Raw genomic sequence first — 15143 nt, forward strand, 5'->3', positions numbered from 1 at the left:
CCATGAGCAAGGAATTCGAGCGTTCGAGGCCGCTTCGTCCGTCAAAGGATCGCCTGTGAGACGACGGTTGCTAGAGATCTGGGATGCGATATCCGCGGTGGGTTCTGAAGGGGAATGTTCCCTGTCACTGCACTCAGATGGGCGTCGCAATGCTAATGTTTCGGGAATTCGAGTATCGACCGTTGACGCCCTGGCAACTACTGACGCTTGACTTGAGATACCAGTGGCAATTTGAACGCTTCCAGAGCGCACATCGTCATGGATTGACACCGAAGTACCAACCTGCGACGGGCTCTCCGCGGCCGCTGTGTTTGCTCTGGCCGTTGCACCTGATTTTGCGCGCAGCGTAGTGGACCGTGGTGCCGAGCGCCGAGCCGTGAGCGCTACAGGTTCTCGGCGGCAGAGGCTCGCCTTGTTCTGGCGAACGCAGCCGTCACATGGGATTGACTTGGAGCAGCGGATCTTTCGTCGCACGCACTCGGTACACGCCAACACGGTCCGTTGACTGCTGCGTGTCTGCGGCTGATTCGCCATCTTTGTTTCGTTGCGTCGTCGCTATTATGCGTGGCACCACAGATTCACAGGGGGCAACCTATGGATTGCTGTGCTTTCTCGGGTGAGCACAATGATGTGAAAGACAAGTCGGCCGAGTTCTAGGTTGGGCAATCGTCAAGACGTGCCGTAGAATGTGGGCTCGGCCGCGATGAGCCTGACACTAAGTGGGTCCGTGTCACGGCCGAGCAGTGTGATGGTGACTCCCAAGGACGAGCAGAGCATATCAGGGTTCCAAAAGAATACTGCCTGTACACATAGTATATATTGTAGGCAATGTACCTGGTTTTTATTTCCCCGTCAAACATGATCACAAGCTTTCCTGTCTCCAGACTCTCGAGATACGAAGTACGACCTGATCGGATTAACTTTCCTTACCAGGCAGGCCTCTCGCGTGCTTCGTCAGCCTTTCTTCTTCATCACCATTTCCAATATCGTCTCTCATAACTCTGAAGATATGGAGACTGACCTTTTGTCGTCCGAAATTTTGCCAGAGACCTTTGGGCCAACTGTCACCCATGAGCACGCTGCCGTGGCTGCCACCGATGAGAACCTTGTTCCGCGCAGGACAATATTGTGTGTTTACTGCGGCGCCTCGGACGGCAACAAGCCTGTTCACATGAAAGCAGCCCGTGAGCTTGCGCGCCTCATGGCTGCCAATGACATGCACCTAGGTTGGCATCCCAAGACATATTTGACGCGAGATTTGATCCTCTCTGACAATTGTCTTTAGTCTATGGTGGTGGAACTGTCGGCCTTATGGGAGAGGTCGCGAAGACTCTGGTATCTCTATCCGGCCCCGGTGCCGTGCACGGCATTATACCAGAGGCCCTGGTCAAGTACGAGCGGAACGACCAGATCCACGATGCCAGCCCTGGTCTGCGGGTCCCTGACGAGAGCGTCTACGGTCGCACTACCATCGTCAAGGATATGCACACCCGTAAGCGTATGATGGCCCACGAGGTCTTCAACGGCGGGCCTGGCTCGGGGTTTATTGCTCTCGCTGGCGGATACGGTACCATTGAGGAAATACTCGAGACCACCACGTGGGTTCAACTCGGCATACACTCGCGTGGGGTATGCCTTTTGAATATTGATGGCTTTTACGATGGTATTCTTTCTTGGATCGAACACGCCGCAGCGGAAGGTTTCGTCAAGGGCGACAACGCCAGAATTGTTGCGACTGCCACAACCGCCGCTGAAGCCATTGCCGCGCTCGCGAGCTATCAAGTCCCCAGCACGACTTTCAAGCTCAAGTGGGACATGGCTTGAGCTTTCGAGCTTGGTGCTGTGATGGCTCGGAAGAGGGGGAGGGAAGGGGCAACTTACATCTGGTGTCCACTACTTACACTGCTGGTTGCAAGTCTGCTTGGACGGCTTACGTATCGGATACGTTAAACACCCTGAAAATAGAGATACTGTGCCATCACGAGGCAGTGCAGCGAGACTCTTGACGAGTCAATGTTGAATCGAAAGCCGAGAAGAGGCTTGCCCATGGGTATGGCCTGCAATGGTGGTGGTTCAGGCGGAAGAGTTGGAATGATATATGTAGATATCTACCTACCCAGGAAGGTACGTGACCCAAGATACCTACCTACCTAGGTAGGCAAGTAGGTAGGTAGAGGTAGGTAGGTAAGGTAGGTAGAGGTAGGTAGGTAAGGTAGGTAGGTACCTTAGGTAAGGCAGGCAAGCTAGATACCCACGCCGGTCAGGTCCACTGGCGGCAGGCAGCTTAGGACCATGTCGTCGCGACAGAGGCCGGCGGAAAGCAGGGCCGACAGGGCGTTTCCAGTGGTAGCGCGATCTGTCAGTGTAGCGAGGTGGGTCGAAGAGAAAGAGCCTGGTCCTGGCTGGTGCTTCTTCCTGCCAATCATCAGACCTCGCCTCGCCAGGACAAGACCCCTCGCCAGGTCAATGTGAAACCTGATTTTGCTTCAACCACCCCCTCTGCCCACGTCAACGTCATCTCAACGCTCCATGGATGCCATTCCGAATTGTCTGGGCAGGTTTCGAGTGCATTTCCAGTGCACCAGCCAGTCCAAGGCTCAGGAACGGGACCGACGGCACAGATCCAAGCCTCCCAGAAGATGGCCCCCCACCTGCCTTACGCCTTAGAGGCACTACTGCGAAACATGCTGGCTGGCGCCCAGGCACCTCGGCGAGCTGCCATCCGTTGACGCCACGAAGCATTATAACATGTCGCCTATGGTCATGCAATGAGGATTCGATCCGAAGGGCGACGGTGATGAGCCTGATAACACCCACGTCGCACATCGAGACCTCTCTCGTGCCGATTCAATTCGCGACGTCCTCATCGTTCCGCTGCACACATCAGATTGAGAGTCATTTCACGCACCACCTTCATCGCCGCGTGTCGACAGTCTTCTTCGCCAATACTATCCTTCCACCCTAGTGTACGGGCTCATTTCCCAAACCCCTCCATCTGTGCTGCCAGATTGAAGCTCCACCCCTTCCGCTTCCCAGACCCCGGCCTGGCCCATTGCACCGCAGTTGCGAATCTGTCGGATCGCTGTACCGCTCCGTGGGGTCCGTCTCAACTCCTCAAAAGTTGTTCCGCGCCCACCGAACGACTCGTCTGCTCCCCCGTCTATTCGCTCTCTCCTCGCCGTTCCTTTCCCCATTGCCGCCTGGACCTCTCCGGCATGCTCGCGGTCTTCTCCCTCGTGGCTTTGTTGCCATTGCTGGCAGCTGCTGCTGACGGCGACGACTATGCACAGAACTTCACAATTAATAACGGCCAGATCTACACGCCTGGTCTCGCTATTCTGAATGCGCCCCAACCCGGGACCCCTCTGGGAGGAGGTCCGTCAAGTCACTGAAGTCTCACGACGGTACACTTGCTAACATGCGCAGAGAACCTCCATGTCTCGCTGGACGTGACTACCAACGGCGAAATCCCGTTGCCGCCCTACGCCGATGACAGCCCTTCAGGCATTTTCAACATCACCATGTTCCTGTCGAGTTATGTCACGGGCCGCAACTTCACCATCTCCAACGGCACCGCGACCGAGAACAACCACACCCTCGGCCCCATCATGCTCCAGGAACCCGGCAGCACCGTCAAGCACGTCAACTGGCTCTTTCCCCGCTGTCTCGTGGGCGACGGCCAACCCTCGGGTGACGATAGCGACCGCGGCCTCTACAACATTTCGATCCGGCAAAACTTTCGTCTCAACGGCGAGGATCACTACACCATTTTTGACGTCCCCGTGCGGTTGACGAACAGAATCGAGGCGAGGGACGACCGGCCCGACTGCGACGCGCTGAACAACCCGCTGCTTTCGCCTGAGGAGCTCGACGTCAACGCGGCCAACGCCGTTGGCATTTTCGCGGCCCCTGGTGGCTCCACGGAGATCGAGGTCAAGCCTGCGAGCGAGGACGGCAACGGCAATGGTAACGGAAATGGCGATTTTGGCGAGCTAAAGCCAGATGCACGCCCCGGCGACGGTCTTGGCGCCGCGGTGCGCTCAGCTGGAGCAGCGGCGCCAGCTGGCTATCCGTGGCGCGATCGGATGTGCTCTGGTCATGTGAGGAGTGATAATTTCTTGTGGTTTTTATTTTTCTCGGTTTGCACTGCTGAGCAGTTTGCTGCTCTCTTCGTGATACCCGGCGGTGCTGTTCGCTGCTCTTAGTACTTAATCTGAGGGTTGGGTTTGATACCAGGCTTTGTCGTTTCGCGATTCGTCTGCATGTGTTCGTTATGTTTCGGGAAGGCTACGAAAGATGGCTCACAGCCGTTACATCATTCTCAAACCATACTATTTGCTAAGCTTGTGTCTACCGAGGTTCACTTGAAAATCATCGTTGCCTCGATCACCTGTCAATTAGTTAGTCTCGGTTCTCAAGCAGTTGAAAATTTCTAACGTCACATTTACAGATTACCCTCTATGCTCCACCAATTGAATCATGGGCCCATTCCCCCGTCAGTGCACCTTTCGCATCCTCTTCCCAAGGGGATTTGAACAGGAGAGGCTCGGACCCGATGCCCGCCCCGCAAGCGAGCTGGTTCCCCTAAACGGTTAAGACGCGCGGGCGAAGCTCCCTTCACATGCACGATCGGCCTAGCGCGGCCTCCGCTCCTGGTGTTGGTGGCTTCGGCTGGTGCCTCCTGGTGGTGTTCGTTGCCCTGCTCGCTAGGAGCACGTCCAGCCTCCCCCGCATTTCCACACAGCACTTGCATGGACCTCGGTGTTTGCGATCTGAAAGAGGGGACGAATAGCTTGCTTGTCTGAGCAATCGTCCGATTTTCAATGTTAGGAGGCAGTGCCACTGGTACATCGGGGGACGAGGCTTGAGCCGCCAGGAGCATGTACCTCTTCGAGCTGCACTAACTGAAGCTGTGGTCCTCTGCCCTGCATGCCGACACCCTTGGCGCGTGCTGGAGATGATGAGCTACAGAGAAGCTGTTCCTATTAGTAGTCTGGTGTCTCCTTCTCGCTGGCGTGGTTACCTCGCTCATCTCCAAATCTCAACATACGAGATCGTGACCCGGGCCTCGTCTACAACGACTGAACACTGCCACGCACCTTATTCCACCACCGAAGACTACTCACCATGCCGATGCACCAGGGTCTCCTCCCTCGCGAGGGCCTCACGGCGGATCCCATCTTCTCCCTCCTCGGCCGCACAGCCCTCAACCCCAGCGTGCTGCTGCCGCTCGTGCTGCTGGCGCGCTACACCAAAAAGGGCGGCGACCTGGCCATCCTCTACCCCACGGCCTTTGCGCGCCTCAAACTCCTCCTCTACGCCTCGCTCGCTCGGTGGGCCAACGCCTGGTTGTCGGACCGCGTACTCAACAACTGGACGAGCGATCGATACGACTGGCGGCGCGAGATTGTGCTCGTGACAGGCGGCGCTGGCGGCATCGGCGGGCACATTGTGCGCCTCTTCGCCGAGCGCGGCACGCAGGTCGTCGTGCTCGACATCCAGCCCATGAGCTTCTCGGCGGGGACCAACGTAACGTACGTGCAGTGCGACCTGACGTCGACGGCGGCAGTCCGGGCGGCGGCCGACGAGGTGCGGAGGCGCGTCGGCGACCCGACGGTGCTCATCAACAACGCGGGCGTGGCGCGCGGCAAGACGGTGCTCGAGGCGTCGGAGCGCGATATTCGCTTTACGTTTGACGTCAACGCGCTGGCGCACTACTGGACGACGCAGGCGTTCCTGCCGGCCATGGTGCGGGCGAACCACGGCACCATCGTGACCGTCGCGTCGTTTGCCGCCTTCCTCGCCGTGCCCAACATGGTCGACTACGGCGCGTCCAAGGCGGCAGCCATGGCGTTCCACGAGGGCCTCACGGCCGAGCTGACGACGCGCTACAAGGCGCCCCGCGTCCGCACCGTGCTCGTCAACCAGGGCTACACCAAGACGGCCCTCTTCACGGGCTACAACCAGGACACGCCCTTCCTCATGCCGGCGCTCGAGCCCGAGACGGTCGCCGAGGCCATAGTTCGCCAGGTCCTCACGGGCCGCAGCGGTCAGGTCATCGTGCCCGGCGCCGGCGCCAGCCTCGCCGGTCTCCGCGCCTACCCGCACTGGTGGCAGGTCAGGCTGCGGGCCCAGAGCGAGAAGCTCATGTCGAGCTTCTCGGGGCGGCAGGTCGTCAAGGACCTCGATAAGCACTACGACGGCAGGGACAAGGAGGCAGACGAGAGCACCGTGCTGGTGAAGTAGGAGTCGTGGCACGATGATGGACGCAGGTTTTCTTTTGTGAGACGATGTTCGGATATGATGTTGTATGTAATGCGGAAGGTTTCTTCTGGTTGATCATCCATCTGACTCGACAGTTGGGTTGCATTGTGCGGCTCACCTGCGAGTCAGATGTTTTCTGAGTGGTCGGGAGAATATGTAAACCAATGCAGTTCCAATGCATGTTCTTTGGAATGCTACCAGATTGCCACGGAGCGAAAATACGACTCGCCATCTCGGCAATGCTGTGTAACCATCTTATTGCATCGTGAGGCCATGACTATCCATCTAGCAGGTGAGTAGTTGGACAACTGCCGGAATACTGAAGCCATCACCACCAAGGGAAGGAACCCCCCCCCCCCCCTCCCCAGCATCCAAGAGTGGAGAGCTTTCGGAGCCACAGCGCCGTTTCCAGAGCACCCTCCCGCTAAAGTGCCGTAACGGGCCCACTACAGAGTCTCCTTAGGTGGTTTCGACCCCTCAGGAGGGTCCAACCCCCCCCCCCCCTGTACCGTACCTTACCTCGTCACACCTCAGCGCACAAAGACGTCGGCAAGCGCAACCCCGATCTCCAGTGACAGAAAGACCGGGACCCGCCGTGATGGGAAAGTCGTGGGAAGCCACGGGCTATCGTGCAGGGCAAGAAGTACCCCGCGGAGAGGGGCAGACTCCGATGCGACCAATCACGGGGCAATGAAATGTCGCGGCGCGGCGTGGGGAAGCAGGAACGTGGCCAGGGTGGTCCCTTCTGCGAAAATCAGCCCATTCTCACTCCACGAGCCTCGTGAAGTCATGCCATTTTTGGGCAAAAGACCACCACCGCCTTCCTCGACTGGGCTCGCGAGGCGGCTTGCCCTCTCACTTCTCACACCATCTACCCGCCCTTCAAAGTCCGCTCATGTCCGGCTAGTCCGATTGATAGTGATTGATACATACTTTACGCTAGCAGCTCGCCCTGAGCTGTGCTAATTTGTTGCTCTTTCACCCTTCCTTTCTCCTGCTGCACCAGGCGTCGTCAACGTCAGCCTCCAACTCTGGTCGTTCGTCGATCCTCGGATTGCGCGCTCGCCTGGCTTCGAACCCCCGAAAGCGAACGGCCGAGCTCGGTTCGACCGCTCCCAGTGACGCTCCCCGACACGTTGGTCTTTTTTGCTCCAGCTCGAGCGAGCGAGCGAGCCCACCTGTCTGGCATCTTGCGCCGGATCGACGACTTCCTGAAACCGATATCCCAGCCGGCTCGTGCTGCCGCCGAACGATCGCGAACCCTAGCACGAACCCTCCCAGAGAGGACAAGGAACAGCACATTTGAATAATCTTGAGAGAAAAGCTGTCAAAAAACAAGAACAGAAAAAGAAACGGCGCATCACGTCCGCCTCGTCGAGTCGCAACCCACCGCCGCTGCCGCGAACAAAGGCAACAACACATCCAGCCATGGTCCCGAGCGCCGTACAGTCGGAACCCTCGATGGAGGACCGGCAATCTGGCGTGGACCGCCTCCAGACCAACTTTGAGAGCTCCTCCGATACCCTTACACTTCTGCGCAGCTTGCCCGAGCCGCCAATCGAGTCGCAGGTATGCGTTATTGGTGCTGGCCCGGCAGGCCTCATGCTTGCAGCCAACCTGGGGCGCATGGGCGTCAAGGTCGAAGTTGTTGATGAAAGAGCTGATCAGACGCCTGTGGGCAGGTGAGTTTTTCTGGATGGAACCATCCGCATGCGATGACAACACGTGCTAACTCTGTTCTCCGCGTAGGGCAGACGGACTGCAACCTAAGACGATCGAGACATTTCGACAGATGCGCCTCGCGGACCCCCTGCTGAAGCGCGGCGTTCGAGTTTATGACATCTCTTTCTGGAGGAGTACCGCCGAGGAGCCGCTGCACAGGCTAGGTCGCGAGGTGCACTACCCGCCCGTCATCGATGTCCTGGACCCGTACATTTTGTTGGTGCACCAAGGCATGGTGGAGAGCCTCTTCATTGACGACCTGAAGAAACGCGGCGTCGAGGTGCGGAGGAACACGGCTTTTGAGTCGTTCAGTGTCCCGGAGAACAAGGCTGGGCCCTTGCAAGTGAATTGCAAGGCCAACGTTACCCAGGACCGGAGGACGATATTGACACAGTACCTCGTCGGCTGTAAGTTCTTTTCGGCTCGACGAGACCGCGACACGACAACAGCTGACTGACTTCACAGGCGATGGTGCGCACTCCAAGGTCCGCAAGAGCATCCCCGAGGCGAAGGCCATCGGACTTTCGCAGGCCGCCATCTGGGGTGTGCTCGACGGCGAGCTGATCACCGACTTTCCCGATATTTGGTCCAAGACTCTTGTCTACTCCCAGGAGCATGGATCCATCCTCATCATTCCTCGCGAACGCAACATGACGCGATTCTACATTGAGTTGAAGTCTGCTGGTGCAAAGGTCGATAGACAGCAGCTGGGCCAAGAGTTTGTCATGCGCCGCGCGAAGCAGATCATGGCGCCTTACAACGTCGATTGGAAATACATCGAGTGGTTCGGACGCTACCAGATTGGCCAGCGTGTCGCCAGCCGTTTCTGCGACTCGCACCTGCGCGCTTTCCTCGCCGGCGACGCCTCGCACACTCACTCGCCCAAGGCCGCTCAAGGCATGAACACGTCCATGCACGACTCATGGAACCTTGCCTGGAAGCTCAACCTCGCAGTAAGGGGCCTTGCCAAGCCCTGCCTACTCGAGAGCTATGAAGAGGAGAGGAGGAAGATTGCTCTTGACCTCGTCAACTTTGACTACGAGCACGCCAATCGCATCGCCGGTGGTGACGCTGTTGCTCTGTCCGAGAACTTCAAGACCAACGTGCGTTTCATCTCAGGCGTCGGCGCTGAGTACGCCGAGAGCCCTCTCAACCAGACGGAACCCCAGGGTATGCTCATGGGTGACGCCCGGCCCGGTTGCCTGCTGCCACCGGCCAAGGTGACGCGCTACATTGACTCGAACCCCGTCGACATTCAGCTCGACATTCCCATGATGGGCCAGTTCAGAATCTACCTCCTTATGTGGGACATCCAAGCATCTAACCCGTTCCTGGAGACCTTCTGCCAGGCCATCGCCTCGACAAACTCGTTCATCAGCAAACTGTCCGCCGCCGCCAGCGCCTCGTACGCGGCGCAACCCCGTCTGCCCTCCTCGGAAGACATCTACTCGCGGCCGGAGCGTTACACTGCCGTCAGCCACCTCTTCACCTTTGCCCTCATCAGTAAGCCTTTTTCCCATCTTGCGATGTTCGACTATGCGTACTAATAGCTCAGCTACAATGCCGAAAACCGATGTCGAGATCTCTGATCTGCCGGCCCTCTTGCAGGACAGCCGTTGGACCTTCTACCTTGATGACATCCCAGAGCAGGATACACGCGGCTCACTGTGCACGAACAAGTGGCTTGGCAGTCTCGGCCCCGGCGAGGTCGCCATTGTCAACGTTCGGCCCGATGGCTACGTCGGCTCCGTCGGAAGGTGGGACTCGAGTGTTGACGACTCGGGTGTCGAGGCGGCCAGGTGGCTGGACAGATATTACGACGCATTCTTGCAGCTGCCTAACGGCGGCGGGGCGGCAACAAGGTCGCCTTCTGCATCTGCGGCGGGAACGACGCCCATGGCGACCGAGTAGAGCGTCTCCCTCGGGGAGGCATGATGCCGTGCCTTTGTTGGGCTTGGTGTTGGGGCGCCGATGTGCTTTCCTGGCCGGCCAGCTTTATGTTTGGGGGTTTCTTTCGAAATTTCATGGAGTCAGGTCAGACTAGAAGACTGTTTTGGGTTCGCAGGGGGCAGATATATTCGAACCGATGCCACACGAATTTGGACAACGCTCTACTAGACGAGAACACGACCAAACGGAACATCCTTTAATCTCTTACTTAATTGCACCAGCCTGAGAAATACTGATGTGGCGTTCCGGCGAGGTTGTGCAGCGAGTATCGGAACAACCCACTGCAAACCGACCTGCGCCGTACATGGTAGGAACGCAGAGTCGTCGTTAAAACTCTTCGCTCTTCGCACTAATGCTGCATGAGGTAGAACCGGCAAAAGAGTTCAGGACAAGCTGGTCCCTACATCTCTACCGCCGACTCGAACTCGCGTGCGCAAAGGAGGAATGGGGGGACATCAGGGTCAAATCACGTCAATCGTTTTGGGACCGTGGGGTGCGTATTCGGCGAAGTGCAACGTAGTGAACCGCTCGACCATGGAGGACCGGGAGGGGCGTCGATTGTCGTTGGGCAGAGCACGCTGATTTGCGGTTATGAAGGGTGGTGGGAGGGTTTGGCTGATTGGTGATGGTGGTGAGGGGGTGTGCGCTGGCTTGGGCACCATGAGGGGTCACGAGGGTCAGATGGAAGAGGCCCAGGCCAGGTCGATCTGCTTTTGGGGCTCACCTCACAGCCCAAACATGGGACGAATTTTGGTTATTCTTGCGCCGTCTCGACTTATGGGTTTGTTGATGCTGAAACAGATTTTCGGCGTGAGTTTGAACATGTGCGCAGCTCCCCATTTTACCTCTGGCGTCGAGACGGAAGAGCGATGAATGTGTGGATCGTATCATGACAGATTGAGGTATCTAGGCACTCTCAGAAATAAAGTATAGTCAGGATCCTCCCAGCAGTCTCGCCAATCAGCCATCGCTCATCACCCATGATCTGTCCCTTTGCCATGATCTGCGCCCAAGTCCCGTCCGCGAATCGAACTTCTCTCTGCAGGGCTCCATCGTCGTCGGCCCCTTTCGCGCCTTCGAGAGCGGCACTGGCCGTGCCCTGCTCCGGGTCCCTGTTCACACTGACGACATCCATGGTGAAGCACTGCCGCGCACTGAAGCGCACGCCCGCCGCACGATCCACGACCTGCGCGACGGTCAGGTACGGGAAGTCCTCGTGTCGCCAGCACGGCGCCCAGCCGGGCCACGCATCCTCTTCTTCCATGGCGAACGCGGCCCCTCGACAGGCCGGACTGGCCGTGTTGTCGCTGCACTCGTTCACCCATACAGGCCCGTCGCCCTGCAGCGGGGATGCCGGTGGCGCGTACGCTGTGAAAGCGGGGGTGGGAGGAGACCGGACTGGGAGCCCGCGGCCCAGCGGTTGCTCTTTCCGTCAGGAAGAAGAGGTTGCCTGTCGACTGCCCATTGTGGGGATCGCGGGTCTCGCTGTCGAGAGCGAGATATCGCAATGACGGCGTGTCGGACTGCGAGGACCCGAGGGCGCGAGATGTTCGTTCGTATGCTGCGTATTCATGTCTGGCTCGACAGGGCGACGAGATGCAGGACTCTGCTTTCGGGGGTTGTCATGTCCAGATCGTCAGGCGTTCGAGCGGGCTGTCTTCACCCCAGGGCGAGCGATTGGGTTGCCACACATAGAGGGCGTAATGAGTTGCATTGTGGGCAGAGTAGAAACGGTCGTTGGTGGCCAGTGGGAGGCCTAGGTAGTGGATTTTCCACTCGGCGCGAAGGGCAAAATGCCATCTTTGTGGCCTGAGTCTCTCTCCTTCTACAGCATCACCGGACTTCGACGCACCCAGGTCTGGCAGTGTGTCGTACTCCTCCTTGTCTGTCCACACGTCAAATGCTGAGGCGAAGTGGCGATGGACGCCTTCGCCTTCGTTTAGCTGGTGGAAAGCCTCCTGCTCTGCCCACTCGAAAACAAGCACTCCGTGCTCGAGTCTCACCCGCCGTACTATACGACCTTTCGCGGTGAATGGCACAATTTGCGAGATGCCCAAGGCTAAATCCAAAGCGCAGTACTCCTGGCCGGATACCGGGTACACGAGCAGACCCTCGACCGAGCCGTAAGCCCAGACGACATCGTCGTAGTACAAGGGCATTGTCAAGTCATCGAAACGTAAAAAAGTGTCCCAAGGCATGACCCCCTCGAAAAGATTCTCAGCTGGCAGCAATGAAACCTCTCGCGCGGAGGAAAACGCGCCTGTGGTCTGATGATGGTGACGGCGGGCAGCGACGGCGAATACGACAGACCAATCTTTCGCCCGCACCACGGCGTCCTCCGCGTTTTCGCGCAGCCTTCGAAGCAATCTGGCCTCTCGCGAACGCGGCAGCATGGAGAGAAGGAGATGCTTGCAGAGATTTGCACGCGTCAGCGCATGATGAATGGTCCGGCTGATGAGGCGGCATCGGACCACTTGGGATGGCGGCAGCAGCTCGAGTGTCAGCAGGAGAAGGTCCTCGGGAAGGCCCGTGAGCAAATCCATGACTATCGCCGGATATAAAGTTGAGACACTTCATTCAACTTGCGGATGAAAGAGTGATCGACATCGTGTTCACGGTATAGGTTAGGTGCCTAGGTGCTCAAGGTAGTCAGGTCCAAGGCCGGAGGTCTGAAGGAGGCAGCTAAATATCGCTGCCCATGGAATAAAACTCAGCGTGCGACGCATAAAACTTCACAGTTCCTACCGACGCATATTTAATTGAGTATCCTGATAGCACATCAAGGAAGAATGACGGTACCTTGAGGGGAGTTGAAAGTCGTCGGATGAAGTTACGAAGTGGGGTGAGAGGGGTGGGCGACAACCCTGGAGCCTTGTCTAGACAGGACGCTTCAATTGGCCAAATCCACAAATGGCTTTCTTAAGAACCAATCAACATCCGCAGACTGCCTGCAAGGCTGACCTGGATCAGAGAAAAAAAACTTCTGGAGTACACACTTGGGCGGTGCATTCGGTAGCGCCTCTCAACCATCACCACCGCTAACCACCACCCGACATACTCAGCCATGGCCGACAAGCAGGAGTTTGAGGATTTTTCCGACAATTCCTCCATTGCGGAGGAGCTCGATCTCTCCGACGAGTCCGACCAGGAAGTCGACGTCTTCAACCTCACCAAAGCTCCCGTCGCAGAGAAGGACGCCGAAGAGCAGGAGCTCGAGCGCCTGGTCCTGGGAAGCAAAGCGAGCTTCCGCCAAAATCTCTTCAGCAATGATTCCCTGGCCGACTTTGATCTTCTTGAGAAGGAACGCCAACTGCAGCTCACCAAGGCTGACGAGCCCAACCTCGAAGGCGTGGACGATGCCGACCTTTTCTTTGTCGACGCCGCGCCCAGTGCACCCGGCCAGCACAGCACACAACCGAAGAAGACCGAAAAAGAGGCTGCAGCATCGGCCGCCGCGCCGGCCTGGGAGGATAGTGATGACGAGCGATTGACTGTATCGCTGGCGGGCGTGTCACAGCTGCGCAAACTGCGCATTGCCGAGGGCGAGGATGTGTCACAGGAGCCGAGTACGCACAGAGGCTTCGACGCCAGTATCTGGCGCTGAATCCTCTACCAAAGTGGGCCAGGGAAGCCGAGGGCAGGCCTGCTAAGAGGAGAAGAAGGTCGTCCGCTGCGGCATCAGATTCCTCTAGCAGCTCTGAAGATGACGATGCCGAGGAAAGTGACAGTGAGCTTTCTGCGGCGCCGCTGGAGAAGCTGTTGCGCGACGTCGGCCGTCTCGCGGGCAAGGACGACGGCAAGAAGAGGAGGCTGCGGCCCGAGGTCATCGACATTCAGCGAACCCGCCCCATACCCGACACACACAAGGCCGCCGTCGGCAACCTCTCGTTCCATCCCGAGTATCCCGTGCTGCTCTCGTCGAGCGTCGCGTCGGTACTTTTCCTCCACCACATCAACCCTACGGCACACCCGACACCGAACCCCATGTTGACCTCGGTGCAGGCCAAGCAGATCGATGTCAGGAGAGCCGAGTTCCTCTACCCGGGCGGCTATCAGATTTTCTTCGCCGGCCGCCGAAAGTACTTCCACAGCTGGGACCTGCAGTCAGGCCTGGTGCAAAAGACGTCACAGATTCAAGGCCACAATGCCGAACACAAGTCGATGGAGCGCTTCAAGCTCAGCCCCTGTGGACGGTATATGGGTATTGTGGCATCGTCGAGGAAAGGCGGTGGTATTATCAATATCATCAGCGTTGGCTCAAGGCAATGGATCGCCGCAGCGCGCCTCGACAGCCGCCACGGTATCGCGGACTTTGCATGGTGGAGCACGGGCGATGGCCTCACGATACTCGGACGAGGCGGCCAGGTTGGTGAGTACAGCATGGAAGAGCGAAAGTTCCTCGGCATCTGGCACGACGAGGGCTGCATCGGCGGCATTGTCGTCGCGCTCGGTGGCCACCAGGGTCCTGCCAGCCTTGGCAACGACCGGTGGGTCGCTGTCGGCTCGAATAGCGGTGTCACGAACATCTACGATCGTGCCGAGCTCTTCGCCACAAACAAGGCGGGCATCAACACGATCAAGGCAAACCCGGAACCGACACGTCGCTTCGAGCAGCTCGTCACACCCGTCACAGTCCTCACGTTCTCGCCTGATGGACAGCTGCTGGCCTTTGGCAGCCAGCACAAGAAGGATGCCCTCAAGCTTGCGCACCTGCCTAGCTGCACCGTGTACAGGAATTGGCCGACAGAGAACACCCCTCTCGGACGGGTGACGTGTGTAGCATTTGGAAGGAAGAGCGACCTGCTCGCCGTCGGAAACGACGTCGGTAAGATCAGACTATGGGAGATTATGAGCTAGGTGCGGGGTCCAGATGATGGGATTGCAGATAGGTACCGGAATGATGCCTCAGCTGAGGGAGAGGGAGAGGATGACCTCGGATAAGATGTATAAAGAGAAACCATTCCCAAATTGTCTGCATGTGGTCACTCATGTACTATGGCTGCTGTGCCTCGCCCGACCTTGATTATCCAGTTCCTTGCCAAACACTACACCACAACCTTCCTGCGCTGATGAATCCTGGGTTTCATCCTACTTGCAAGGCAAATGTTGGCTTCCGTCCTCTCTGCTACCGCAGGCTGTCGCGTTGAGATCCAGACCGTCAAGGGAATCTATGACTTGTGTCAGCGCAATGCTCGATACGTCCTAAA

The 15143-nt window shown here is 57.9% G+C and overlaps 7 protein-coding genes across 7 annotated transcripts; 5 read left to right on the forward strand and 2 right to left on the reverse strand.

The window, feature by feature from the left end:
* Positions 1-534, reverse strand: VDBG_04603 (predicted protein; the record flags this gene model as incomplete). Its single annotated transcript, XM_003004951.1, has 1 exon — positions 1-534. A coding segment is annotated over one exon (534 nt), but the record flags the coding sequence as incomplete, so codon positions are not given.
* Positions 535-1009: 475 nt separating this feature from the next.
* Positions 1010-1824, forward strand: VDBG_04604 (decarboxylase family protein; the record flags this gene model as incomplete). The annotated part of the gene is made up of 2 exons (XM_003004952.1): positions 1010-1226; positions 1286-1824. The coding sequence occupies 2 exons, from the start codon at positions 1010-1012 to the stop codon at positions 1822-1824; spliced, it is 756 nt and encodes a 251-aa protein (XP_003004998.1).
* Positions 1825-3342: 1518 nt separating this feature from the next.
* On the forward strand, positions 3343-4205 carry VDBG_04605 (conserved hypothetical protein; the record flags this gene model as incomplete). The annotated part of the gene is made up of 2 exons (XM_003004953.1): positions 3343-3375; positions 3429-4205. The coding sequence occupies 2 exons, from the start codon at positions 3343-3345 to the stop codon at positions 4203-4205; spliced, it is 810 nt and encodes a 269-aa protein (XP_003004999.1).
* Positions 4206-5127: 922 nt separating this feature from the next.
* Positions 5128-6246, forward strand: VDBG_04606 (dehydrogenase/reductase SDR family member 8; the record flags this gene model as incomplete). The annotated part of the gene is made up of 1 exon (XM_003004954.1): positions 5128-6246. The coding sequence occupies one exon, from the start codon at positions 5128-5130 to the stop codon at positions 6244-6246; it is 1119 nt and encodes a 372-aa protein (XP_003005000.1).
* A 1446-nt stretch (positions 6247-7692) lies between these two features.
* VDBG_04607 (phenol 2-monooxygenase) lies at positions 7693-9897 on the forward strand (the record flags this gene model as incomplete). The annotated part of the gene is made up of 4 exons (XM_003004955.1): positions 7693-7946; positions 8014-8393; positions 8452-9489; positions 9632-9897. 4 exons carry the CDS (start codon positions 7693-7695, stop codon positions 9895-9897), a joined length of 1938 nt encoding a protein of 645 aa, XP_003005001.1.
* Positions 9898-10852: 955 nt separating this feature from the next.
* VDBG_04608 (F-box domain-containing protein) lies at positions 10853-12479 on the reverse strand (the record flags this gene model as incomplete). The annotated part of the gene is made up of 2 exons (XM_003004956.1): positions 10853-11304; positions 11789-12479. The coding sequence occupies 2 exons, from the start codon at positions 12477-12479 to the stop codon at positions 10853-10855; spliced, it is 1143 nt and encodes a 380-aa protein (XP_003005002.1).
* Positions 12480-13000: 521 nt separating this feature from the next.
* Positions 13001-14793, forward strand: VDBG_04609 (U3 small nucleolar RNA-associated protein; the record flags this gene model as incomplete). Its single annotated transcript, XM_003004957.1, has 2 exons — positions 13001-13409; positions 13496-14793. The coding sequence occupies 2 exons, from the start codon at positions 13001-13003 to the stop codon at positions 14791-14793; spliced, it is 1707 nt and encodes a 568-aa protein (XP_003005003.1).
* Between the last annotated feature and the right edge of the window lie 350 nt (positions 14794-15143).

This window comes from Verticillium alfalfae, genomic scaffold (genome assembly GCF_000150825.1).
Source record: "Verticillium alfalfae VaMs.102 supercont1.5 genomic scaffold, whole genome shotgun sequence".
NCBI lineage: Eukaryota > Fungi > Ascomycota > Sordariomycetes > Glomerellales > Plectosphaerellaceae > Verticillium > Verticillium alfalfae.